The sequence below is a fragment of the Equus caballus genome, chromosome 5 (assembly GCF_041296265.1).
Source record: "Equus caballus isolate H_3958 breed thoroughbred chromosome 5, TB-T2T, whole genome shotgun sequence".
NCBI classification, from domain to species: domain Eukaryota; kingdom Metazoa; phylum Chordata; class Mammalia; order Perissodactyla; family Equidae; genus Equus; species Equus caballus.
This window is the reverse complement of record NC_091688.1, coordinates 12,388,942-12,416,050: the sequence shown is the minus strand read 5'-3', so window position 1 is coordinate 12,416,050 and position 27,109 is coordinate 12,388,942. Positions and strand designations below refer to the sequence as shown.

Here is a 27,109-nt window from a genome sequence, read left to right as displayed (position 1 = left end):
TGTGTCTCCAGCACTTGTGGGAGTGGCCAGCACACACAGATGCTCAATAAATATGTGCTGAGTGAATAAATGCCCCGCCACATGCCACTCACTGTTCTAAGCAACATGGACTGAAATAATTTTCTTGTGGGAGATGTGGGAAGCGCTGAGGTGGGATAAATGTAGCAGAAGCTGAATAAAGAACAAAAAATTGAGAATCACTGACCCAGAAAAAGCTCTTCTCTGGAGGAGAAAAAAATGAAAAGAAAAAGAAAAGACCGCATAAGTAGCCAGTGTCCCTGTCTGCCTGCATCTGCGTCGTGATGGTTTCTAGATTAAGCCTACCTCACTCTTTCCTACATATACACGTCTCTAAGTAGCAATTCATTCATGAATAAAATTAATTATTTCTCGAAGCAAAAATTAATCCTCTTTTTTTCTGCCTGATTGACTCAAGATCTCTCTACTAAATCTCATCTGAAAACAAAACCAGTCTTGCCTTCTCCCCTTGGCTTTCCCAGATTTTCCCTTCATTTCTTGCACATTTTTCTTTTTACATTTTCTCTTTACAGACCATCTTTGCAATCCTATTTCAAGCCAGGGTGGATAACCTCGATTTAGCCCCAAAAGACATGGGAAAATGTAGGGCAAGGGTCATTTGGTCCTGGGGGAACCTAGGACTGGCATCCATGGACCAAATCTATCCATCCATCACTGAGAGCGTACTAAATGACTTCTTCTCCCCAGTTATTGAGATGCTACATTCCAGTGTTTTTTGGTGTGTGTGCTGTCACTCAAACTAGACTGCCAAACCCCTGGAAATCAGTAGAACCCTGTTTTCTCTATCTTTTGTAGCCTGATGTAGTGCCCAGAATAATGCATTGCACAAAAGAGATGCTCCATAAATACCTGTAAGAGGACCAAGTAAGAAAATACACAGTGTGGTAAGCTTACCTGAATTCAATTGTTTAAGCATAAATGATGCTGGATTTTCAGTTGAACCAGTAGCTTCATAGGACCTTAAGGCACTCTTTGCCATTTTCTCACCAGGTGAATAGTCACACTCCAGTTTTCCAATTGCCTTTGGTCCTTCCTTCTCCAGATATGCAATTACTTTTCCTTCATTTTACTCACCCCTGATACAGGAAAAATGACATTCCCCTCCTGGTGAGAGTTTTTCGAAATTGCACCTTGGAAGAAATCACTGTCTAAGAGTCCCTTTTGGCATTTTGGAGGGACAAGACATGGCAGAAGTAACAGGGTGGGGTAGAGCAGATGAAAAAGGGACACAGTCACATGCTTCTTGACATTTGCCTTAGGCACATGGGCTGGCAGCTCAGTTCTTAAACCACACCCTGTGCTCCCCTGCCTGTGGCTATACTGCCCGTGTGCCTACCACACCATTCTCCAGCTTCTCCACCTGGAGGGCTTCCACTCACCCATCAGAGCTGGGCCTATACCTCACCTTTTATTCCAGCTTTCCTTGACCTTTCTATGCAGAGTAATCTAGCACGTTCTCCAAATGTACTTATGTGTAAATTCCATCAGATCAAGAACTGTGTCCTCTTTGTTCATGGTTTATTATCAGAATCTTGTAGAATCATAAGCCTAGAGTTGGCCCTCAAAAGTACTGATTGATTGAATATTGCCCTTCCTATGCTCTTGAATTGTAGTTGTTTGTCTATGTGCTATTTCTCCTGGCTCCAAGAGACCAGAACACTTTCTCATTCAGTTCTTTGTACACAACAGAAGCGTCATAAAGGTCTGTTGCACTCGTGCGGTATTTTCCATGTCAGAGATGGAGATAGGATTCTGTACAAGGATGAAGATATGCAGGCTTGATGCAAGCCCCTTGTGGAACTCGTCACCTGAGACTTCTAGACTGAAACTCCTTGGGCGAAGGCCTTATATTGGGTCTGCAGCCTACATTGCATATTATGTATCAGAGGTGCTATACATTTAGCCATCACTGAACTCTTGATAAAGCAAATTCTGAACATTTTGTTCTGTCTCTCTCCTACTCACCTCCGTGGACTGAGAAATGGTGCCTGTAACCATACTTGCCTGCACTACCACATTGTCTCACACTTTTCTCTAAGCTGTTTTCTAGTGTGTGCACCGTTCCTTTCTCTCCTTCCATCTTAAGGAACTCCCTTGTTAAACTATAAACCCAGTGAGGAGCACAGAGATCACCCAGTTTACTCTGGTGATCATCGTTTCTCCCGAAAGGCCCACCTCCTTCCCTGCCTCTCCCGTCCACGCTCACCTGAGAACCACGGCTTCCCTGTGGTGCCCTGCAGCTGTGTGATAACACAGCCCTGCTCCACCTCAGGAGCTGTCATGAATGCCTAGGAAATTGCTGGGACTTACCCAGGGCAGCAGAGGTTGCCTTTGGTTTATGTATGTGGATTGTGGTCTCTCAGTTGGAGATGGTGCCTCTCCCAGGGTTTGCTGTTTATCCAAATCAGTTAGTCCATGAGACGTGGTCTGGGTGATGAATCAGCTCTGGAGCTCGTCCTGTGATTGCTTCCACAGCTGCTCTCTGCCTCCTCGCCTCTCCATCTCCCAGGAGGCATCCACAGGCTGGTTCTGGGCCTTCCAGCCTCTTCTGCTTTTAAACTTTTCTCCCTGCTTCTGGGTCTATTCTTAGGAGTTTGTGTGCCTCGGCACTAATAACACCTAAGTTTAACCTCCCTTGACTACTGTTCTCTTTCATTTGTAATATCTCTTGTAAATATCCTCACTACCTCAAATGCATCATGGGGGATGCTGCCTTACCATTAAGCCTGCTGTCCTTTTCCACCCTAGGCACTCCTGCTCTCCTCATCATCTCCCAAGCACTCAGTGTAATCAAACACAGTACTTCTTAAGCTTTAAAGTCATACTGTTCTTCTGGGGCTCTTGTTAAAATACAGATTCTGATTCTGTAGGTCTGCGGTGAGGCCTGAGGTTCTGTCAATTTTACCAGCTCTCAGGTAATGCCAATGCTGCTGGTTCACAGACCACACTTGAAGCAGTATGGATCAAATATTTGGTTTTTCTTATTTCTCACTTCCCTCACATGTAAGCTATTGCCAAATCTTATTTTTCATCTTGATGAATTGCAAACAGATTGTCTTCTCTTGGGGATATAGCTCTCCTGCCTGCTGAAAAGTTCTTTTGCCTCCACTGCCCACGTTCACCACGTCCTCTGATTGGACCCCTGCTTGTCCTATTGGATGTTTCAGATGCACCTGCCAGAATACCTTCCTGCCTCAACACCACTTACGTCTGGGTACCAGTCCACCCTCTTGGTTTTCAGCTTTGTTCTACCTTGGTTCTCAAAATTTGCAAACTTTGCCCAGAATATGATCAGAATATAATGTCCCTTCTTGTCAATGAAGATATCTACTAATTTCTTTTTTTGTTTATTTGTTTTCCTCCCCAAAGACTTCTAATGTATCCCCAGACCCTTCCTTTCTAAGAAAGAGGCAGATATAAATGGAGGTAATAATGACTACGGCCAATAATTTGGAAGTATACCTAGCCTTGATTCTCTCTTAACCACCATATTACACTCATTGTTCTGTAGGATTTCTAACTTTCTCTCTTAATTTTAATTTATTCTTTCCGAGTTTTAAGTGTTTCATCATAGTGGCTTGGATTTTTTCCAATCTCATGATTATCTCTCTATTAAAGCCTTAATACAAAAAGAAATTAGAAAAAACAGACTGCTCATTACTTTGATTTGTAGCAAAGAGAGAATGGAACATTACCGCTAGAGTGTTTCGAGAAACCATATTTACATTTGCATCAGCTCAATTTAGGTGCCTGATTAAGTTGCGTGTCATGATGAAGATACACTTACCAGTCAAAGGGAAGTGGTGTAGTCTAGGGTAATGAGCAGGAGACGTCAGGTCGGGAGCCCTGAGTGCTATTTCTGGCAATGACCTCTCCGACCTTGACCACGTCCATCTCACTGCCCTGGACCATAATTGCCCCCATCTGCCTCATAGGACTTCTGTGAGATGTTGATACTAGAGTGTTTATTGTAGTGGGGGCCATGGGGTGGAGCAAGGAGGGTGGGCTTGGGGGTCACAAATGGAATTCGAGACAGGATCTCTGCTCTTATAGCTCTTACCATTAGCCTGTTAATAGTGTCTGAGAAGTGGGCTGATTGTTCAGATCCTGGCCTGACAGGGCTGGAGACATGCTGGGAGGTTGGTTAATGGAATTCAAAAGCTTGCCCAAAATTGGGTGAGATGACCAAGCCCATCCTGTTACTTAGGAAGGCTTAACAAGAGTGCATATTGTCTCTCTTCTCACAATGGTGCCATCCTGAGATTGTTCACTTCATGCCTAGGACCAGGCAGCTGGCAGTGACTAGTTTCTGTAGGATGTCCTAAGGAAGGCTTGCTCAGTTGACCATTCCTGACTTTAGGAAAAAGATCTTTACCTGCGGTGACTCTAAAACATGCTGGAGACCATCTAGCTCCCTCTGTAGCCCACAAGACCAGTAAAAGTGTGCCCCAGAAAAGATTCATTCTTTCTCCAGTTGAGTTTCTCTCCCAGCAGAGATGGATCGAGGGGCATCGGGTTAATATACTTTAAACAGGAAAGCATGAGAACAATTTTTTTCTCCTTCTAATATAGGTTGTTGAATGCTAAGCCCTCAGCAGACATTATGACAAAGATAGCACCCATGGCTCTCATCTCATTACCATTCTTGCATTGGCTAATATTTGTTGAGGACAATCTAATAACAGTAGGCAATATTTATGAAGCACTGTTCTATGTGTTTTACATCAATGAAATCATTTAATTTTACATCACTCCATTAGGCGGGCACTATTATTGTCCTGATTTTACAAATAAGGAAATTGGGAAACAGAGAAATTTAATAATTTGGTCAACATTATACAGCTAGTAAGCTACACCTCCAGGATTAGAACCCAAGTCATCTGGCTCCAGAACCTTCTCTCTGAAGCACCTATGTCTACCTAAATGCAAACTTGAAATGGAGAGAGCAACAATCTCCACGGGGGCCCATGGTTAGAAAGGCCAGAGCTATTCTAAGACGACGAGTCATCTCCTTAAAGTGAGAGCACACTCCGATGTCCAAAGAAGAATAGGGAGGATTCGGAGCTTAATATTAGAAACTCGCTGTGCAATAGTTGTGATCTGTTCACACAACTAGAAGGGAAGGCGGGTCTCTCTCCTGTTGTGTTTAGTAACCAAGTATCATGTGATTCTACGCCAAATATCCCAGCCCCCCTGGCAAGCCTTATTCCTCCCCATCACCGTTCATCTCCTTCCTTATATGGAAGGCACACGTGGGTACCCTTTGATTTCTCTGTACCAAAACGTTTCTTAAAGAATTCAATGAAACACCAATTCTGTTCACGACCCAATATTTCACAACAGAACATTTCCGATAGTCTCTGTAAGCTTTTTCTCTCTCTGCCCCCTCTAGACAAAATGCCCTTCTGGTCATTGAGAATGACCCTCAATGTGTGTTTTGCCAGTTTTCTGTGACTCGCTTTAGTCAGAGTAATCAAGGTCTTGAATTTGCCAGAGGGAATTGCCACTGGAGACAAAAGGGGAAGGGATAAAAGTGAAATCCCACAGGGATGATAGAGAGCCCCACAACAAGCATCCATGGATCCACCATTTTGCTTAATAACTAAAAGCAAAACTCCCAGAATGCTCCTGGCCCAGCTGTGTGTGACCATTCTCTCGTCGCCCAACCAAAGGGTCACAAATCAGAATGCTGCCTTCCTGTCAGAATGACTGGTTACTGTTTCCCCAAGTACAGGTTCATGTGCAATAACTGACCCCAGAGAAACAGAATGGCACAGTGTAAGAGCCTGTCACATTAAATGATCAGAAAACCATTACCGACTGATAGAATGGTTGGTGGTGCAGAAGTGATTACAGACAGTCCCCACGGGCCCGCTCTGAGCGGCTGCTCAGGCATACGGGGGCTGCCAGGCCTGGGGCTGGGGCTTGAGGAAGAAAAATCTATTGAGGGGAGAAGAAAACTGATGGTTTATTCCCTCTAGTTTCTGGTTTCCACAGCCCTCTGAAGTGGATGGCGGTGTTGGGATTCCCAGCCCGATATTTCAGTTCTGGTATACATTTTAAAAATATATTTTGAGTGATAGCAGTGCTTCTGAAAGATCTGGGATAAACTGAGAAGTCTAAGGTAAATTAAATCTTGTTTTCCTGGACTCACTGCTTAAACACATTCTAAGCTGGATTTTCTCTCTCTCTCTTTTGTTTTTGGAGAGATGGAAAAAGAAATTCTTTGATAAAGAGAAGCATCGCCCTGAATTTACTTTATAGAAAATTTGTGGGAAGCGTATGTCTAGCTTCTTGTATATTTATTGAAGGTTGAGTTAGCCTCTTCTGCTCATCTACCTCCACCTGAGCAGGTGTTACCTCAGTCCCTCCCAGCCTGAGCTGGCCACTCTGCCTCAGTGGCCCTATGTGAATTTCCACTGCAGTCTTTGGAGGATGGCAAGGACCAGAGCCCCCAGAGCAGAGTGTGAACTGCAGTCCCTTCCAAGACCAGACGGCATCCAAGCAGAGTGGAAGAGAAGGGGCCGAAAGGAGAGCTGGGCAGACTATTCCTAGAGCAGGATTTTGTTTCTGTGCCCCATCAAGCACCCATCAACACCAGACCCTCACACCTGACCTTGACCTTTCTCTCCATCCGAGTGTAGGAATCATGTACCAGGAGAAAGGCCTCTATAAATGGCTGCTCTTACCATTTGGGAATCTTCCAGTGCTAAATACCTTGAAACCTTGTATCTGAGACTCTGTACTAACCTAAACAGACTGTATGTTTATTGCAGAAGTTAAAAAGCTCAGAAACAGAAAAATACCTCTAAAGATATTTTAAGAACCCAGACTCTGGAGTCTGACAACTGGGCAGTGAATCCTGGATGCATCAGTTACTACCTGTGTGCCCTTCAGCAAGTTCCTTAACTTTTCTGGACCTCAATTTCCTCCTCTGTACAAGGGGGAGAATAATTGTTCTTCCAACACAGGGCTGTTGGAAGGATTAAACAAGTTAATGTGCATAAGGTTTATAAAATGCTAGATCTAGCAAGAGGGCCAAAAACTTTAGTATGTTCGCATGACTGGAAATGAAGCATGTGCCAAACAATTCCTAGATGCTAAAAGAATAGGTGATTTTCTGGTTTTGTTTCTCTTTGTGCTTTTTCATGTTTCTCTCTCTCTCTCTCTCTCTCTCTCTCTCTTTGCATTAGAAACTAATTTGTAATTTGAAAACAAATGTCTTTAATAAAAAAGAAAAATTCAGCAAAGCTCCCAGGGTAGGTAGTCTAAAGATTATGGGTGAAGTGAGGAGGAAAAGGGAAGGAGGACGAGGGGGCAAGTGGGCAGAGGGATGAAGGGTCTGAATTAAAGGATGCACTTGTGGGAGCCCCGAGGCTCACCAGAATGCCAGGTGAGGATTTCGAGAAACTTTCTGCTTTTGAAGTGCTGGTCCAGCAGCTGGGAATGTGTGCCTGGCTTCTCCCTCATCAGATGGAACAGGAGGGTCTCATGTTTGACTGTGAGCTCTGATACTCCGCAGGACCGGCCTGAGGGGCCAGGAAGACACAGCCCACTTCCACGCGCAAGGCCAGCCGAGGCTGTGACCCTGCAAGGCTCCCCAGACCTCTGAGGCAGGAGCTGGAGCTGCCTTCCTTCATTTGCATGTCTAGGTAATTACAACTCATAAAAGAATCTAACCCATTAGTTAAAACCCGGCCCCAGCATTTGACTCTGACCTCCTGCATAGCCTGGGCCACACGCTGACTCTGTGCCGCCAGATTTGTCCTCAATTTATAAGCAGCACAACCTATAAATAGAAACCCTTTTGCTAAGTTCCCCAGGAGGCATCAGCAGGTTTTCCAGCTTGTGTGTTTTCTTCTTTCTTTTTTTAAAAACCAACATGGTAGGCTTTTTTCCCTGCCTGCTTCTCCCCAGCTCTCACTTTCAGTTCAGGCTGCGAGAGTGGCAGCTGGTGTGTGGCTGGGGCCCCGCCTGCCCAGGTTGGGCTGTGAGGGAAGCCCCTGTCTGGGCTGGGAGCCCCCACTCACCTGTAGATCCTGTACCTGGTGGTGAAACCCTGGCGGTACCGCTCCATGAAGTCAGCATACTCCTGAGCGCGGTGGAAGGGGCCCCGGTCTGTGAGCAGCCAGTCCAGGGGTGGCTGCCCGGCGGAGGAGGCATGCTGCTCGGGGACCACCGCGGCGGCCGAGGCCGAGACAGCCAACACCCAACCAGGGAGGCCCAGTGCCAGCAGAGCTGCCCATGGGGCCGCCGCCAGCCGAAGCCCTCTAAACCGAGTGCCACACGGCCACCTCATGCTTCTCCCGGGCGGTTGGTCTCTTCATTCTCTCGCCACACTCTCCCGCTCTGTGCCGCTCCTCCGGGGCTCCTGGAACTAGAGAAGTACAACAGTGAGATGTCAGTTGAAGCCCCTGGTCTTACTCCACGGGCTTGTGGACATCAAACATCCCTGAGCAGGGCCCACTCGAGGAATCCTTGATCCCAATAACACATCTTCATTCTAGGCATTGAGCTAAGCACTTGATGTATATTTCACTTATTTCTTAAAACAATCCTAAGGGAACATCGCTGTCATCATTTTACAGATGAGATGAGGTTTAGAGAGATGAAGAAAGTTGCTTAAGTTCATACGGCTTTTAAGTGAAGAAACCAGAATCTTGAACTCAGGTGGTCTGACTCTCAGCTCTTAGACTACACTGCTTCCATGTTTCCTTTGTTGACTCAACAGCATCTACTGCTGTTTTGCTCTCTCAGAGAGGTTCCTCGTGTTTCACTAATAGCCCTGTAGGTTGTGAGCTGCCTCTAGAAGCTTGGTGGAAGGTGACTAGCAACCCCCTTTTTCAGCTGGCAAATTGTGGGGCAGAGAAGGAGTGAAGTCCCATTGCTGCTATGAAGCTGGGTGAACTTGGGCAAACCACTTCCCTTCTCTGGGTTAGGTTTTCTCTTACAGAAAACAAAGAGGCTTGACTAGAGACTATCTAGGACTCCTTCCAGATTGGAACACCTGGTCCTTTCTTTTCTAGAAGGCCTTCCAGGGATGGAGTTAGAGTGGGCAATCAAACTGCCTATCACCATCATCAGAGAGCAGATCCAGGCAGACAGGATGCCTGTGGGGCCTCTCTCTCCTCAGCCTGCAGCATGAGAGCTCCCTGAGGGCAGGACTGTGTAGCCTTCCATCCCAGTGCCTGAGAGCACATGGCAGGCCTTCAGAGATTCTTCTTGAAGGAATGAATGAGTCCAGGCCCTGTCTTCTCTGAGAAAGAGAGAAGGTGAGAAGGTGCCAGCAAAGATTTTGGCCACAAAACTCTTGGCTGCCTTGTGACTCATCACAGGCCTTTGATGTCCGGTGCCTGCACCTCATCTAAGGATGACTAGTCACCTTTAGAAACCTCTGGGCAGATGCAGGGGACCGATTCAGTACTGTTGGGGTTCTTGCAATTGCATGCGTTTCTTCCATCTCTAATTTCTAGCACAGGCTGTCAGAGTCTCGCCCATGTCCCCTTGCCAGCAGCACTTCAGTGTGTGCTAGAATGACTTCCAATCCCCAGAACCTGTAATTTGTGGCTTTGAGGACTTTCTCTGGACGCCAAAACCCAGAGATGGGCTCCCTGGAGATGAAGCAAGGGGTGTTGGTTCCCCAGCACTTCCAGAGTCCCGTAAGGGCAGGCAAAGTGGGCTTTGGCATTTGATCCACGGCCCCTCCAGAGTCCCCCAGTGTACTCTGGGGTGGTTCCAGCTCAACAAAACCAATAGACTCCCCTTGGACCAGTGGGAACCCTGAGGAGGCTGCCGGGAGGCTGGGGCCCAGTAGTAATCCTGGATACTGCCGGCCTAAAGGCTGACTGGAGTCTGAGAGATCCGGACCTCAGCATTTGTCCAGGATGCTTTCAAAAGAGCTGCAGAACCTGCTTGTAAGGATGGAGAGACAGAAGCATGAGTGGCCGTACCTTCGCAGTCACTCCTCCGCTCCAGCTAGGAGGTATTGACCACCTACTATGTGCTGGGGGATTCTTAGAAATTACCCCAGTTAATTCTCACGGTAAGTTTGTTATATAGGCATCATTATTATAGGTTGACATTTCATTGGGACCCAGAGGAGTTGAGCAAGGAAGATGCAGCGGTAGATTATGAACCTAGATCTGGCTCCATGTCCAGACCTTGCAAAAGATGCTGCGCAGGAAGATGGACCCTCGCTTAACCAACTGGCTGTGAGGGGCTGGGGAAATAGGGAGAATGAGGTGACACCTGCCCTACCGGATCTTGAAGCATATTATAACACTCCAATCATCAAAATAGGTGATCCTGGCACACAAATCGGATGGGCCGATCAACGATACAGAACAGATAGCTCAGAAAGAGAGTTTATTACACGAGAACGTTGAATATATTAAAAAAGGCATTGCAGACTAATTGGGTAGGGGATGGAATATTTTATATATCATATTGGGGAATTAGTTCCAGATGGATTAAAAACTTAAATATAAAAAACAAAATCCTATTTTTCAGAAGGAAGAAAAATCCCCAAGTGTTTCATAACAAGCATTCATTACTTTTAAATCAGGGGGAAAAGGATATAAACTAAAAGGAGGAATCAGCCTTGCGCATGGGGAGGTAGGCAATTTTTTTATAGGATGCAATCTGATGAGGATGCCCAAAATATTTCTAATTTAATCATTCACGCATTCATTTATTGAGAAACATATACCGAGGCTCATAAGTGCCAGACGCTGCTGAGCAGTGACGGGACAAAAGCAGGTGCTCATGACATCATCTGAAACTCTACCATTAGTGATTAACTCCTCTTAGAAAACATTGTTCCGTTTTTAAAAGCATATTGATGGAGGGGAGGGGAGAATGCTCATTTTGCAGACTTGAGCCACTTGACACAGCAGCCAAGGCAGCAAACACAGTAAGGTGGACATGCCCTGACATGGGTGGGACACACTGTGGAAGGCAGGATTCTAAAATGGCCCCCAAGATTCTGTGTCTTTCTGCGCATGCCCTATGCAACCCACTCCCTTTGAGCGTGGGCAGGATCTGTGAATATGATGGGATACTATTCCCATGATCAGATTACTAGTCAGTTGATTTTGAGTTAATCAAATGGGAAAGAGTCCTGGGTGGGCCTGATCTAATCAGGTGAACCTTTAAAAAGAAAAGTGAAGTGTCAGAGAGACAAACTCCTGCTAGCCTGGAAGAAAGCAAAGAGCCATGCTGTGACCAGCCTAGGGGGGCGTGCGACAAGGGGCTGCAGTCAGCCCCTAGAAACCGGGAGCAATTCCCAGTCAACAGCTAGTCAGAGAATGGGAATACTGATTTCAGTTCTACCAACACAAGAAGAGAAATTCTGCCAACAACCACTTGAGCTTAGAAGAGAGCCCTGCCACCCAGATGAGAACTGCTTCCCTGGCCGACACCTTGACTTCCGTCTGGCGACACCCTGAGCGGAGGACTCAGCCAGCCCGTACCTGGACCCCTGAAACCCAGAAACCGGGAGATGGCATGTTCTTATGATATTGTTTTATGTCGCTAAGTTTGTGATAACTTGTTACACAGCAATAGAAAGATAATATAGACACATAAAGGACAATGACACCCTCTCCCATTCTGCACAGGCCTGGGCGGGTGCGGGTTCCTCATGCTCCCTGAAGAAGACCAGCTGTTATTCTGGGCATGAGAAAAAGCTAGCATGGCGGTTTCCAGACAGAGCAGTGTGGATCATCTCCCCAAAGCTGATCCTCTCTGCTGAGTCATATCATGCCCCCTGCCTAGACTGTGGCCCCCTCCAGGCCAGGGCCGGGTCTTCCCTTCTGTCACTCCAGCACTCACACCTAGTCTGTCCTTAACCACATGTGACGAGTCAGTTCCATACATTTCACAGAGGGATCATCGTGAGCCCGTGATAGTGTGTGGCCCTGGCCCAGGCGCCAAACCTCTCCATGCGCTGTGCTGTGACATGGGGGTGGCAGCCGCCACCTCAGGATGGGTGAGAGCACGTGTGTGAGAAGCTGTGTGCTCTTTGAAAGGAGCGAGCTCTATGAAGTCACCGTGTGCTTCTTGTCACTCTTTGTTTGCAATTATGCGTTTGCAGAGCACACAATGTGCTGGAACCCGCCTGGGTGGAGAGGACCAGCTTTAGAATCAAGCGGTTTTGATGGCGGCCCGAGGCTGCTGAGCACAGCAAGAAAGCCAAAAACCTGGCCTGAGCGTCACACGGTTTCCACTTCGTTGGTTTCCCTCAGGATCTGAAGACGTTTCGACTAAAAAATCTCTTTTTTAAGAAAGAGAAATTTTAAACAGGTTTTAAAAGCTTCTTTAAAAGAAAAACTCCTGGAACATATTCCTTCACCTTTAAAAAAAAAAAAAAGGACAAAATAATTGCTACATTGACAGTTGTGTAAAAATTAGGCTTTTTAAGGAGAACAGCTTTTGACCATATCTTGTTTAACCTCCACAAATAATATCAGTAGCAATTTTGTAACAGCGACCTGTCAAGCAAATTTTAACTGTCTAAATTCTCATGATTTCCGGTGGAACCACTAATGTTCAGCAGGTTAAAACAGCACCTTCCCCATGAGGCTTCCATTGGCTCTTTTTGTCCTAAAGCCGTCTGTAAGGAAACCTCCACGTGCCATGTGAGTATATCAAAATAATGGCCAAGCTAGCTCCTTGACAGGAAAATTATAAATTTCCTTGTGAAAGTCAAATACCTAAACCATTGACTTAGACCATCCTTAAGACAGAGTTTTACACCTACACAAATCATCAGTTAGCTTTGGACCAAAGGTTCAAATAAATGTCACGGTTTTCTTTTGTGAGTACATTAGCTCGAATCTGTCCATTAAGCCATGAATTTCAGGGGTTACAGTTTTGTCAATAGAAAAGACCAAGTACAGACAAGATCATGTGAGAAGCAGGCAGGGCAGTCTTCAAAATGGGAGAGCTTAGAAGAAGCATATCTCCTCCGCGCTGAGATGGTCACCCAGCTGAGGACGCCGGGGACCCTTTTGTGTCCTCCTGATGGTCTCAATCTACGTTTATGCTAAGTGGGTCAAGAGACAGAGCAATTAGGATTTGGGGCATCAGCTACTTATGTACTAAATCTTGGCGAGTGAGAGAGAAGTAGTTTCCTCTTTGAAAATTATTGTAGAGGGCACGTTACATGTTGGAGGAGTGAAGGATATGGCTAAGCTATCGTTAGAGGCCAGAAGAAAAGGAGAAATAGGTGTGAAATTATATTTAGAATTAACAAAATTGTTAATGACGTTAACAACGATCATTAATAAGTGTGAATATAAATCATTTAATATTTGTATGGTAGTTACTGCTTATGGAGCAGGAATAATAAAATTACACTCAATCTTCACCTCCCTGATTTTATGTTCCCCTTTTAACGGATGAGAATAATGAGGCTAGGAATGGATACGTGAATGGCACAAGGTCATGTCTTTCAGGGGCAGACCCAGGTCTGCCTACTCTAGACCTCCAGTATTTCCACCTCACTGCACCACTTAGGTGATTGACTGCTATAACACATGTAGGCTTTGCCACTTATAAGTTGGTGCCCTTGGGAGCAAGTCACTTCCCTCTGGGAACCTCCCTATGGTCATCAGTAAGATGACTTGAGAGGTAAGATGTTCCCTAGGATCCCGCCCAGTGTCGAAATTCCATAATTCTATGCAAATATAAGGGGCCCAAATATAAGGGGACAGGCCTTCAGATTTTCATCTTCATTGGGAGGAGTCTCTGTGTTTCAGAAAGGGAGTGAAGCATAAGAGACGTGAGGTATAAAGCAGAAATTCTTGCCTATTGGAGCAGTGACATTTAATAAAGTGATTAGGCAGTGACATTAAATAAGTTTTCAAGCCATTTGAGTGGTTAATTGGCCAACTCTATTGAGGAGATGTTTTCTGGAATAAATCCGAGGGCGTCAGTGGTAAAAACTCACAGAAAGTGTTCTTTGTTCTTGCCATCCACAACATCTTGATGCAAAACCTCCTGTTTTGACTAGAGAGGGAGCAGAAGTGGCAGGCCATTCCAGGGTGGAGATTCCTGAAGAGCAAGGGTGGAGCGGGGTGCTACCCGCTCAGATCAATGACTCTCATTCTCGTTTGTTGGGATGACCTGCCACCCTCCACAGAGACTAACCACAGCGTTTTCCCCCAGATAATATGCCCCTGGTTGCGCCTCAGAGAGCCTCAGCCGTGTCCATCATTCCCCCACGGCAACCCAGGCAGTGGCCATGGCCCGGCCGCCACCGTCCTCTCCGGGCTGTGACAGGACCTTCAGCCTCACCTGCAGAGCCGGCATGGAATCAGCCAGCCCTATCAGATGTCTTTCCCCACTGCTAGTCACAAACGACCTAAAACAGGTGAGCATCTGGATACACCCCCTGCATAGAATCAAGTTAGCAATATTAATGATTATTTGTGCAACGGCATGAGCTACTCACAACTACTGTTTACTAAACGTTCTTACATTCGTCTGAGACCTTTGAGGGGAGAGGCTGGGAGAGGTGAAGGGACTTACTGGAGGCCACGCTGCAAGGAAGGTGAAGCAAAACTCGGATATTCTGACTCAAAGACCTATAAGTCGGCTCTCCTCATCCTCGCTCACCTCTGCCCATCGAACAGTCAATCAGTCATTAAGCAATTTCTATGCACCCTTGTGCACAGAAGACAGACCCAGCACTTTGGGTCATGGAAGAGGAATGAAACGTAGAACTTGGGGGTCCTGTAATGAGCTTAAAAGAATGATAGACACACACATGTAGCTTTAGTGACATTAAACCTTGTAGGCTGCAGTCCCTCAAGGCCCTAAATTTATAGGTTTCGCCGTGTGATGACCAGGACCTCACTTATCAAAGGATGGGTTCATCCGCCAGCGGCAGAGGCTCCATCCTTGCCTGTCGGCTGTCCTTGCCACTTTCCTTGGAGAGATGAGCTAACTGACAGGCTTGCCCAGAGCCTCACAGGACAAAGCGTGGGTCACAGTGTGCAGATCAGGGAGGCCCCTTTGCCCCAGAGCTTCCTTCAAGGTCACAGTGTCTCCAGGAAAGAGGCAAAACGCACTGCCGATCAACTAGAACCTCTAAATGGCAAGTGCCCATTTCAAAGCCCTGAAACCCTGATCTCCACACGGAGTAACCTTCCTCAAAGCTGTTTCCATTATACTCTTTCTTTAAGAAACCCTAGCAGCTCTTTGTGGCGTTGAGAAAAAATCTGCCTTCCTCCGCCCATGGCACTGAGACCCCACGAGCCACTCCAGGGATGCTGAGGGGTTCCGAGCACTGACCGCGGAGCCAGGATGCCCCGCCGAGCCAGGATGCCCCGCCGAGCCAGGATGCCCCGCCGAGCCAGGATGCCCCGCTTCTCACACTAGCTCCACCTCTCTCACCTCAGCTTCCTTATCTGTGAAAAAAAAGAAGAGCGCCTCCTCATAGGTCATGCAGATGAAATGAGTTCACATCTGTAAAGCCCTTAAAAAGCACCTAGCCTGTGGCGAGTGCTGGGTGTGTTCACTGTTATTTCTTCGATCCTTCAACATAGGCTGTTGGAGACCAGAAGAGTCCAGAGTCCCAAGGCCCCACTTCGGCTTTTGTTGGTTTGTTGTTGTTTTTACAAGTGAGAAAACTGAAGGCTGAGAAGGTAAAGTCTCTGTTGAAAAGTGTGTCCTCATCAGCCCTTGGAGGTCCCTATAGGTCACTCCGAGTGACTCACGGGTCCTCCTCCTCTGGTCCTCCATACTAACGACTGCAGAGGTGGGCAGTCCTTTTGCCTTTATCTGTGGCCTCCGTCACTTGATCCCCAAGTGTCCAGCTATGGGCCCTGCCATTGTACTCACTCCTGCCTTCCTTTCCTCTCTGTTAGTCTATATCTGTCCATGATGTCTTTTAGACTCATTTTCTACAAGAAACCTTTCAGAGCGAGGCCATATGTTGGTTAGTTGGTCACCCTCCCTTCCTACAGCCACTGGCTCCTGATTAATTTCCACCTGATCCTGTCACAAAACTGGGGGAAAGGGTGAGATCCTAGAGGTTACCTGCCCAGTGATTCTTAGCCCCCTGTGGTGTGTGTATATGTGTGTGGGGGTGGGGGTATGGAGACAGAGAAGAATGAAAAGAGAAAAATAACTGGTACCTTGGGTTGAGGTATATGTTTATATTTTGGAATATTTTGAAAACTCCTCCATGAGATTTTAACACAGTGCGAGTCCGTGATGGACTCCCCTTCACTTGGCACCGTACATGAGAAAACATAGGGCCACAGAAGTGCAATGAGTTACTCAAGGTCACACCACTGATTTGGGGCAAAACCATGACTTGAACCTGGTTCTCCCAATGTTAAGCCTACAGCTCATTCTGTCTCTATTTTACTTGTGTCCACGGTAAATTGAAATTTTCAGAAGCCGTAACACACGAGTCCCAGAAGTACCATCATCGTCACTGTCAGTTGTGCTTAGATGTTGGTTACTATGTGCCAGACACTGGTCTAAGCACTTCCCATTCATTGACTCATTTAATTCTCACAAAACCGCATGAGGTTGATGTTGTTATCATGCCCATTTTACAGAGGAGAAAACCCAAGAACAGAGAAGCGAAGAATGTTCTCCTGGGAAAGTCCTCCCTACAGTCTAAATGACCTGTAAAGCTAAGATGCACAGACTGTGCTGATAAGGGAGCTGTAGTTACAGGAGGTTATCCTGGATTCCTGCACATCCCTCTCTCTTGAAATTTTGCTATGGATTCATGAAAAGTCTAAAATCTTAGAGTACAAAAGCAGGACTCACCTAAAATCATTTTCCTGGCGTGGATAAGGACCTTGAAGCTTTCTGCTTTGGGGAAAGCTGTGTGGATCCCGTTTACATGGCCTGTCAGCATGGCCTCATGAGAAAACAGTTATATTTCATTTGCGCTGTCTTAAAAACCATAAGGTCAGGCATGTTCCCCCAACCAGGGGCCTGGTGTAGGGCTGTTTCCTGTGTGCCCCTGAGTTGCAGTGCTTTCCCTCAGACCCCAACCCAACTGAGCCTGTGCTCAAGTGCCCCCTCTCCTTCCTTTCTGCTTAGTTCTCCATCCTGCTCCTTTCTGCCTCATCTCAGGGTGTGCATCCAAGGTGTAAGGGACTAGCACCCTGGCTGGCTCCTGTTCCTCCTGCTCTCAGCTGCTATCCTACTTCCCCAAGATTTGCTTGCCCCTTTGCCTGATTCCGAATTTCCCCACCACCTCTTAATATAATCTTTTTTATATATTCTGGCCAACAGATTGGTCCTCTTGTTACCAAGATTGCCTGAATCATGCCATTTGGTCCCTGCCTCTGGGTTCGCCCTGCCACTCTCCCTGAGCCCAGCTACTGAAGCTGGCTTAGTCATCTGCCCCACACCCCTGGGAGACATCTGGTTCCATCCTCCAAAGAGGAAACCTTCTCTGTTCCAGCCTCCTTCCCAACAGCCTGGCTTCCATCGCTTACTCCCCAGCTTGTTTCCCAGCAGAGCCAGCCTCTGTATCCACATAGCAGAGTTTAAGTGTTTCTCTTAGGCCTGGGAAGCCAAAATAAACCTAAGCCAATCACATAGAAATTGCTCATCACTGTGCAGGCTGCAGAACTGAGGTGGGGCTGACAAGCAACGCTCCATTCTGACCTGCAGCCCTCAATGTTACTCTTGCTCTTGGCTTTCTGCCAGGCCTGTCAAGGAATCTGAACTTTTAGTCCAAGCTCTGCCCTATTTGGGTTTGGCACGGACCAGAATGTAAAATGACAATACCCTGAGCTGTGCCAAACAGCAAAGAGCTCCTGAGATGTTACAGATGCAGCTTTGACCAGCAAACACATTGTTTCCAGGACTGTGTTTGTAAATATATGAGTTGGCCGACAGTTTTTGGAATTAAATATAGATGCTACATCACAAACTCTAGCTAAAATAAACTATATGCTGCTCAATGAATGTCAATAAGTGCACTGAGAAAGAATCATTATCCCTTTTTGTAGCGTTGTCTAAAAAACCATCCCTAAGCAGATTTTTTTCATTATTTTTTTTTTATGAGGGAGACTTTTTCCCCCACAGGCTTTTGACTGGTGCCGGTGGGCAGCTGGGTGGACAGTGGCACAAGGAGACAGAGTTGGTGCAGTGAGTAAGGTGACTATGTTGGGTATAGTGTGTGCGGTGTGGTGGCAAGGGTCAACTTGGAGGTTTCCCAGGCAGACTAGGAAATCGCACAACCTTTTGGGCTTGCTGGCTTTGGGGCACCATTTCTCAAAGTACAGTCCAAGGCGCACTGGTGTTTTGGAAAGACCTTCTGATGGAGAGCAAGCTTATCCATCACTGCGAATCCTCTTCTCAGTTCTTGAGCCAAGTGACTCTCTTTCCCTCACGTTGATTTCTATAGGTTGCTTGTAGCATGTATCTTAGCACCCTCTTAAATTAATAATAACAGGTTACCAGAAGTAGATAGTCATACACTAAAATCAGCACGCTAGAAGTTTACTGAGGACTCTCATTCAGTCTTCAGCTGAGAAGGCTTGTTGCCATGCAGTCCTTTGTGTTGATGCCAAGTCCATGATGCCCTGCCCAGATCACCAAAACTACACCGCTAGGAGGTGGTGCAAAACAAAGGGTGCTTCGAATTTAGGGCAACTTCAATGTTGTCCTGAGGAGTCAAGGTTCTACTTGTGTGGAGTTTTGAATTTATGCAATTGCTGTGTTGTTGCCAATTTCATTAATTTATTTATCTATTGTGCTACTCTTCAATTGCTTAACACAAGGTCTTCCTCCACTAAGAAGTGGAGCTTGGACTTAGATAGATGGCAGCGACTGGGGCACTGCCTGCTGGTCCTTTTGCAAAAAGGTTTAAGAGCCTCCAATGGAAGAACTAGAATAATTCTTTAAAAATCTTAATCCAGACTTCATTCTAGCTCATGCTGCTACTGACTACTTCAACTATTTTTCACAAATTAAACCCTTTATAAGATGTGGTAATAGGTTTCCCACTTCCTTCATTTTAGGAAAGTGAATAAATATCTACTCATTCATTCCACTAATGTTTATTGGACAAAGAACACTCCATTTAGGTACAATAGAAAAATGCATGAAGCGGACGGTAGAAGAAAAGACTAAAAGGCAATGCTTGGATTTCTTTGAAAGAAAGGTGAGTGCAAATCCTTGTTATAATTCTCTTATGTGAGCCTTATTAGCTAAAGTCACATTAGGAAGACTCTATGCTGACCAGGATCTTCATTCACCCACAGCTCAGTGATAACTGAGGCTCGAATCAGCAACTTCTGAATCAAAACTATTATTTTCAGCCTAATTTTGAATTGATTTTCAGCCCAAATATTTGGAAAAATAGTATTAAGTAACTCTATTAAGAATTTTAAAAATTAAATCAAATATTCCATCCTCAAGTGTGGCAAATAACAGAGAATATCCTTAAGACAGAGCCAACCATTCACCTCAGTGGTTCTCCACTGGGGTGTGTGTTTGTGTGTGTGAGATATTTTTGCCCCCAGGAAACCTTTACCAATTTCTAGAGAAATTTTTGGTTGTAATATTGCAGGGTGGTGCTACTTCTAGTGGGTTAAGGCCAGGCAACTGTTAAACATCCTATAATGCACAAGACACCTCCCAGAACGAATAATTCTCTGACCCAAAATGTCAGTAGTGCTGACGCTGAGAATCTCTGACTTAGGCCAACAAATTCCAGAGATTCTGGACCCACAAAGGCTCTCCGAATAATGGGAGACCCACCTTTTAGGAAAGTTTTTCATGCATATCTGGTTGGTCAAGACATGTCACGGTGGCAAACACCAAAATTCCTTATCTCCACAGCTCCTCCTTCTAGGGCTCCTGTTTCACGATTAATTGGTCCTTAATAACAATAAGAACAAAAAAACTGTGAAAAGCCCTATTTATTGAGTGCTTATTTTCTACAGGGCACTGTGTTAAGCACTTTACTTCCAACAAGGTGGGTATTATTAATCCGTGAGCAATTAACATAAGGAAAATGAGATTCTAAGAGACTAAGACACTCGTATAACTTCCTCTTTCCTTTCTTCCTAATTCAGTCAAAAAACCAATAGGCAGACCTGTGTGAGGGGGTAAACCAAGTAAGGGTCTGAATCCATGTGAGGTTGGTGGTGGCGCGGGCCAGCAGCCCGGTGGAGTCAAGAAATTGTTTACATACAGGGAGATTTAGCCAATAAGTAAATATATTGAGAATAATAGGAGCTAAGGTTCTCATGGTCAAAGAAGGGAGTTATATATATGGAAAGGGCAAAAGCTAGAACAAACCCCATGGTGTGACCTTGGGATTAGAGGTATGAACTCATGGTTCTACATATAGATAGAGAAGTAGAGGGACAGAGAGATGGAGAGACAGATAGATAGGGAGACGACAGACAGATAAGTAAAAGTGTGTGTGTGTTTGTGCGCGCGTTCGCTAAATACAGTATAATATTCTGGATCAGATGCTGGAACAGAAGAATGATATTAGCGGAAAAACTGATGAAATATAAAGTTTGTAGTTTAGTTAATAATATTACACCAGTGTTGATTTCTTAGTTTTGACAAACGTACCATGGTTATGTAGATATTAAAATTAGGGGAAGATGAGTGAAGAATATATAAGAAGCCTGTGCTCTTTGTAACTTTTCTGTAAATCTAAAATTATTGCAAAATAAAATGTTTATTTAAAATTAAAGTGTATATATGCATATATATGTATACATAATACATATATTCCCTCCTGGGAATCCATGAGGCCACATTTTATACACACACACACAAAGAAAACATTTCTTCTTGTAATAGAATACCAACTAATAAATGTACAAAAAAGGATGGACTTAGAAAATCATCATTTAGGAATTATCACAGTGATAATCTCTTCAGGGAAGAAACATAAATCAGTGCTAAACTAGGAGGTAAAATTTGGTGAAGAATTGGGTATTTCATAGTCTCAAAATATCTCCCTTGAAATACTTAATTGATTACACAGAGAAAAAAAATCACTTTACAGTGGAGAGAACTGATAGACCATCTCTCTCAAGTAATCAGAGTTAACATTACCAGATTTAGACAAATAGAAATCATGGGCCACCTGACAGGATCCAGGAAGGTCACAACGTCACTCCTATGATATTCCAGACAAAAATTCATAACTTGAAGTCAGTGTGAGGAAACATCTGACAATCCTAAATGGAGGGATATCTTATAAATTAACAAGCCTATAATCTTAACAAAGATTAAGGTCATCAGGTCAGAGAAGGACTGAGGAACTAATTCCTCAGATTGAATCAGTTCCAGATCGCAGGGTACTGAAGGGACACGACAACTGCGTGCAGCAAGTAATCTTGGGTTGGATCTTTTGTTATGAGACATTATTGGGTCAGTTGCAAAACTTCAATGGGGTCTCTGGGTAAAGAGCATATGGGAGTTCTTTGTACTCTTGGATAACTTTTCTATGAGATTGAAATGATTACAATGTACAAAGGAAAAAGGAAAGGAAAAAAAAAGTCACGCATGGTTACACAGCTCATGCAGCCAACACTGAAATCCTAGTCATTCTAACTCTGACACCTATGCTATTTACCAAGCCATGATTCTAAAATGTTTGTCTATTGAAATAAATTTGGCATGTCTAAGGTATAGTTTAAAGACAGACAGACTGTCACTGTTTACAGCCTAGAAGATATAACTGGAGACTTGCCACATGTGGCTATATCCAGTGTTGTCCCATAAAAATATAATCCAAACTACATAGATGTAAAGGTACTAGCAGCTACAAGTAAAAGGTAAAATGAAATAATTGCAATCAACTTGAATAATATATTTTATTTAACCTGATGAATCTAAACTATCATCATTTGAACACAAAATTAATACATGAAAATTATTACCAAGGTATCTTATAGTTTTTCACACTGATTCTGAAATCTGTGGTGTATTTTACACTTATAGCACATCTCAATGTTGACGCTAATTTTTCATCAGAAATACCAGATTCCGTATTTAGATTTGAAACAATTTACAGTTAAAAAAATAAATTCATATACCCAAGTGATTCTAAGCATACTTAAAAATGTTCTAACAACCAAGTTGATATGTTTTAAAATTTATATTAATTAAAATTAAATAAAATCTAAAAACTTAGTTTCTTAGTGGCAGGAGTCACATAATAAGTGCTGAATAGCCGCATGTGGCTAATGGCCACCAAGTGGACAACACAGGGTCTGATAGCTCCACAATGCACCTGCTCCTAGACATTCCTGTGCATGCACATTGCTTACACCATTGCCGTAGAGAGAGACACACGGTAACATTACAAGGAGCAGTATAGTCTTTTCGTTTTGTTGCCTTAAGCATAAAGATTTTGAGTGAAGCATGGTTCTGCACAAGTGAAGGGACCAGAGGTCCTGGCTCCTGGTTTTCAACCTCCAGCTACTAAATTCATCTCCCTCAAATCATGGCTGCCTCTGAACTAGAACTTAGGTGAATAAGTATGCAAAGTACATAGCAGAATGATACCACAGGAAAAGTTCTTTACAACTGAAAGCACTAGGTGAATGTCAATTGTTCCTCTTATTATAAATTATTATAAATAAATTATTAGAGGCCACAACCAGTGGACAGAAGACATTGCCATCACACAGACTTTGTACAAGTCGGTGAGTGAGCTGTTTGACTTCTCCATAATGATAATGGAGAAAGGATGCATTACCCTCTTCCAACCAACCTTCACACACCTGCAGTGCCAAATGAATTCGAAAATATCTGCAAAATGCTGTGCTCTCCAGAGAAAAGCGTTGCAAGTGAATCTATATTGATAATTGTTGCCAAGTGCTGCATTATGGAGACATTTTATTTTCTTTGTTAGGATTTTATGTATTTCCAAATTTTCTACAAAACAATGCATTAGTTTTGTAATCAGAAAAAAAACATTTTCTAATTAAAAAAATTGAATGGAAGGTGTTAGGAGTACTCTCTGGTCTCCATTTTTCTCATCGTCTACAGAACTGAGTGAGACTGGAGTCAGCTGTTCTGACTAGAGAGCATCAGCCACCAATTGGAGCAGCTGTCAGACCATCCTTTCATCTCCAACCATCTCAGCCTCACCCTTGGTTGCTCCACTTGCACGAGGCGGAGCTGGGGTTTAGTCGAAACAAACAGAAACAATTCATTGCACTCATTCACAAATGTCGCTCCTTCAGCTCTTGCCTGGCCACACCATCCTTGACATTCTGCCCACTCTACAGCCTGGTGCTTAGACAGTCCTGGGCCAGGCAGCCTGGGGGCATGGCCCAGGCAGAACCTGGAACTGGCACTGGTGATTCAGGAGGACGGGCTTCCTGTCTCACCCCATCCATCCTCTCTCTCTGCCCTAATGAGCTGCCCAAAGGTTCAACCCACCTCCTGACATTGCAGCTGGTGCGGAGGACCTAGGGAGCAATTAACCATATGCTTTCTGTGCTTGCTGTCCCCGGAAGTTTCAATTAAAGATGGTCTCCGTTCTCATGTTTTTTCTTCTCATCGTTTCTCAGAACCCTCCCCTGCCCCACAGGGTCACTGCATAATGGCTCAGATTGCCCTTGCACAACACCAAGAGACACCATTCCCATCGTAGTCTAAGTGAATGGCATCCCGTGTTGTTGAGCAGAACAAACCTGTGTGGTCACATCTGGGGCCATGACACATCCTACATTTTCTCTTAACTTCCAGAATCACAATTTAGCCTCCCTCTCGGTGATGCAGCACAGTTGTAGAGAGGTAGGGAGCATGTGCAAGAAAAGACGCAGACGGCAAAGAAAATCAAGAAAGTAAACTTGTCTGACCATGCAGGACATCTCTGGGTACCATCGACACACTGAAAGAACAGAGTCCTCTGAGGTGGCTTAACAGGGTTAAAACCTTTGAGGCTGTGATACAAATATAGACAGTCATGGAGGAGAGGCCAGAGAGTAACGCACACCGTTTATAGATTCAGTCCCTGCGGGGTATTTCTCTGAAGGGCAGTTGTCAGCAGTTAGTGGGTCATAACTGCCACCACAAGGGTTGGGGCAGGTGGTAAGCACTCTTCTTAAAATATTTATCTTCCCATTTCCGTTGGGGTAACTTATTTCAGAGACACGAAACTATCCCCCACCAGACTGCCTCTCGACACTGTTCTTGAACCTATGCACATAGAGTCCCGCGCCCGTTCCACAAACATCATTAAGCTTGATTTCTTCAAAACCCACAGCAATTTCCAGTCTCCGAAACGGAGGGACTTTTTACTACCTGTGGCTAATGCTTACTGAGTAATAACTGGGTGCCTGACATCGTTCTCATTGCTTCAGATGAGGACAATAAAGAGCATCGTGTTCTCCTGTTATTTTCTTTTTATGGACGAGGATATTAGGAGCTAAAGAGATTAAGTAATTTCTCAAGGTGCCAGCATTCTATTGCTAGAGTGGGTTGTCTGGATCCAGAGCCCAGGCCGTAACCCCTGGGTTCTGCCCTCCTCAATCCACTTCTCCCTCACCACCCTGACTTCTCTGCAGCTTTGGCACTGCCGGCCTCTCCCGCCTGACTTCTCTCCCCCTGCTTCTGTATTTCCACCTTCTCTTGCTTTCCCTACCTCCTCCTCCAAACACAGCTTCCTGATCCACTCCCCTCGCTTCATATCATCCTCCATCCATCCAGTGTGGGCCTGCTCTAACTCTCAGCTCTGGCAACCAGCCTTCTTGAGGGAGTGGGGAAAAGGGACCAACCGGAAAAAACTGTAAAAGATGCAGATAGAGAAAAATCCCAGAAAGATGGCTACCACATCAACAATGAACATCTGGAATTCTAGACTCGTAGAAAGAAGGGCCCCTTGTTTCATAGAGGAAGAACCAGAGTCCAGAGTATGGTAACAAGGTCCAGGCTGATGTAGCCAGTGAAAGGAGAGCTGGGATTAGAATCAGGGCAGGTTTTTGCCACTCAGTCCAGAGACCTTCATCACACCCCACTCTTCTGAGAAATCTGTATGGTTCCAACAGAGACCTGAGGGACCCTGTTACCATCCACCAGGGACATCCACATGCCCGCCTTTACATAACTGGATCCAGGGCAATGTTTATTTTCAGGAGCCCCACTATTCCCCTTCAAAGCCTCTTTCTACCCTGCATTCCCACCCTCCCTTTGTCTTAGGCTCTGAGTTTTCTCAGAGTCTTTCTCTGTCTACCTGCCCACCTGCAAGCTTGGTTTTTCCAAGCTGTCAGCCACACTGGCTCTAGGTAACATCTTTCTTCTTCTACAGGGTTGTTTTCAGCAGGATACAAAGGCCATTAGTAAATCAATAACCCTTTATTTAGAAAAGAGGGGAGGTAGGGACCTGGAGTTTTTAATTCAGATCTAGCAACTCCTGGGGCATTATCAGGAGCATTCTAAAATTAGGCCTTTGAACAGCCCAATGCTGCTACTGTTAGAACTTTATAGCTTCCTGCCCATAAACAGGAACAGCTTGCTATGGGTGGGATCATTAACTGAAATCTCCCTCTCCTGCAGCCATTATGTCTTCCCCTAACTCCAACACCGTATGTATTATCTATTGCCTTGGGCTCTTTGTTTCTTTTACTCTCGCCTGCTCCCTCTTCTCTCCATGCATCTCGTTCCTGGTCTCTGCATCTGTCCTTTTTCTTCTTTCTAGGAATCTTTGAGTTTCCATCTATCAGTGTGTTTCTGTCTAACACACCAAATACTTCTGCCAGCACCTTACATTTCATTTCTCAACGTAGCCACATTGAGTATCCACAAACACATATGTTTCTGATATATTTACAAAGATGGTCCTCCAAAAGTCAGCACATGCCCTAGGACCCCTCATACTTCCTACCACCTTTGGGGACTCCTATTGTTGTTCTGTCCCTACTCCTATTCCAGTTCAATTGTCTTCAGGCAGAAAACAAAGACACAGCCCCGCAGACAAGCGTGTGAAGGGGACAAGATTCTCGATGGCGTGACCTCACTCTTTAAGGCTAATGCCATGATTTCTCAGATAACACACTTAAGATTTAACCGTACAACATTGGAATTCTGCATTTCCTTTGATCTAGCACAAAGATTCAGCTACAAGGATGTTTATTGCTTGGCAACTGAGAGAGAGAGAGAAAGTGCCATTTATGTCTCCAAAGTATATTAATTATTATTGTGTAACAAATTTTCACAAAGCTTAGCAGCTGAAAACAATAAAAAATATTGACTATCTCACACAATTTCTCAGGGTCAGGAATTTGAGTGGTTCTGGTTCTGGGGCTCTCACGAGGCTGCAGTCATGATGTAGCTAGGGCTACAGGCTTCTGAAGGTGTGACTGAGGACAGAGGGTTGGTGCCCATGATGGCTCATTTTCAGGGCTGAGAGGTTGGTGCTGGCTGTTGATAGGAGATCTCTGTTCCTCTTCACAGGGACGTTTCCATAGGGCAGCTTGAGTGTCCTCACAACATGGAAGCTGGCTTCCCTCAGGCAAGTCATCCAAAAGAGAGCAAGACGCAAGCTGTAGTGACTTTTAGGACCTAGCCTTGCAAGTGCCATCATTTCTGCTGTATTACTTGCTCATGTAGACCAACCCTGATACACTGAGGAAGGGGAGCACACAAGGGTGTGGATACCAGGAACTGAGAATCATTGAAGGCCACCTTGAAGGCTGGCTACAACAATGGGGGAGACTTCACCAAGAGAAGTCCCCCTGGTGTCTCTCCTCACCAAGACTTGTTTGTAATGTGAGTCTGAGAAAGAACAGAGCTGGTCTGGCCCTGTTAGTTCTAGACATCTTTCTCTTTGCCAGCCGGCTGTCTGCTTGCAGTGGATGTACATTCTGCCTGCTCTGTCATCCCCTGAATTTAGCATAGCAGTCTCTGCCTCTGTTGCATGGTGGTAGGTTGGAGGGGTAGCGATGGGCAGGCTTGTCTTGTCTAAGCCTGATTTAATTCGAGACGTAGGTCACTTTCTCTACTCACCTTTTTCAGAAATGAAGCTGATCTTCAGTTGTGTCTTATTCCTCTGTTGGATCCCAACTTTTAGGTGTTTTTTTGGACTCCTCACATTCCCAATTAT

The 27,109-nt window shown here is 45.0% G+C and overlaps 1 protein-coding gene across 4 annotated transcripts in view; it reads right to left on the bottom strand.

Moving 5' to 3' along the window:
- BRINP2 (BMP/retinoic acid inducible neural specific 2) overlaps positions 1-27,109 on the bottom strand; it is a 109,670-nt gene that overhangs the window by 40,686 nt on the left and 41,875 nt on the right. For all 4 annotated transcript variants that reach the window (XM_070267743.1, XM_070267744.1, XM_001498292.6 and 1 more), the window contains exon 2: positions 8,070-8,416. In XM_070267743.1, coding sequence (XP_070123844.1) covers positions 8,070-8,338 — 269 coding nt within the window. In that variant the 5' untranslated portion in view covers positions 8,339-8,416. The remainder of the gene's footprint in view (positions 1-8,069; positions 8,417-27,109) is intronic.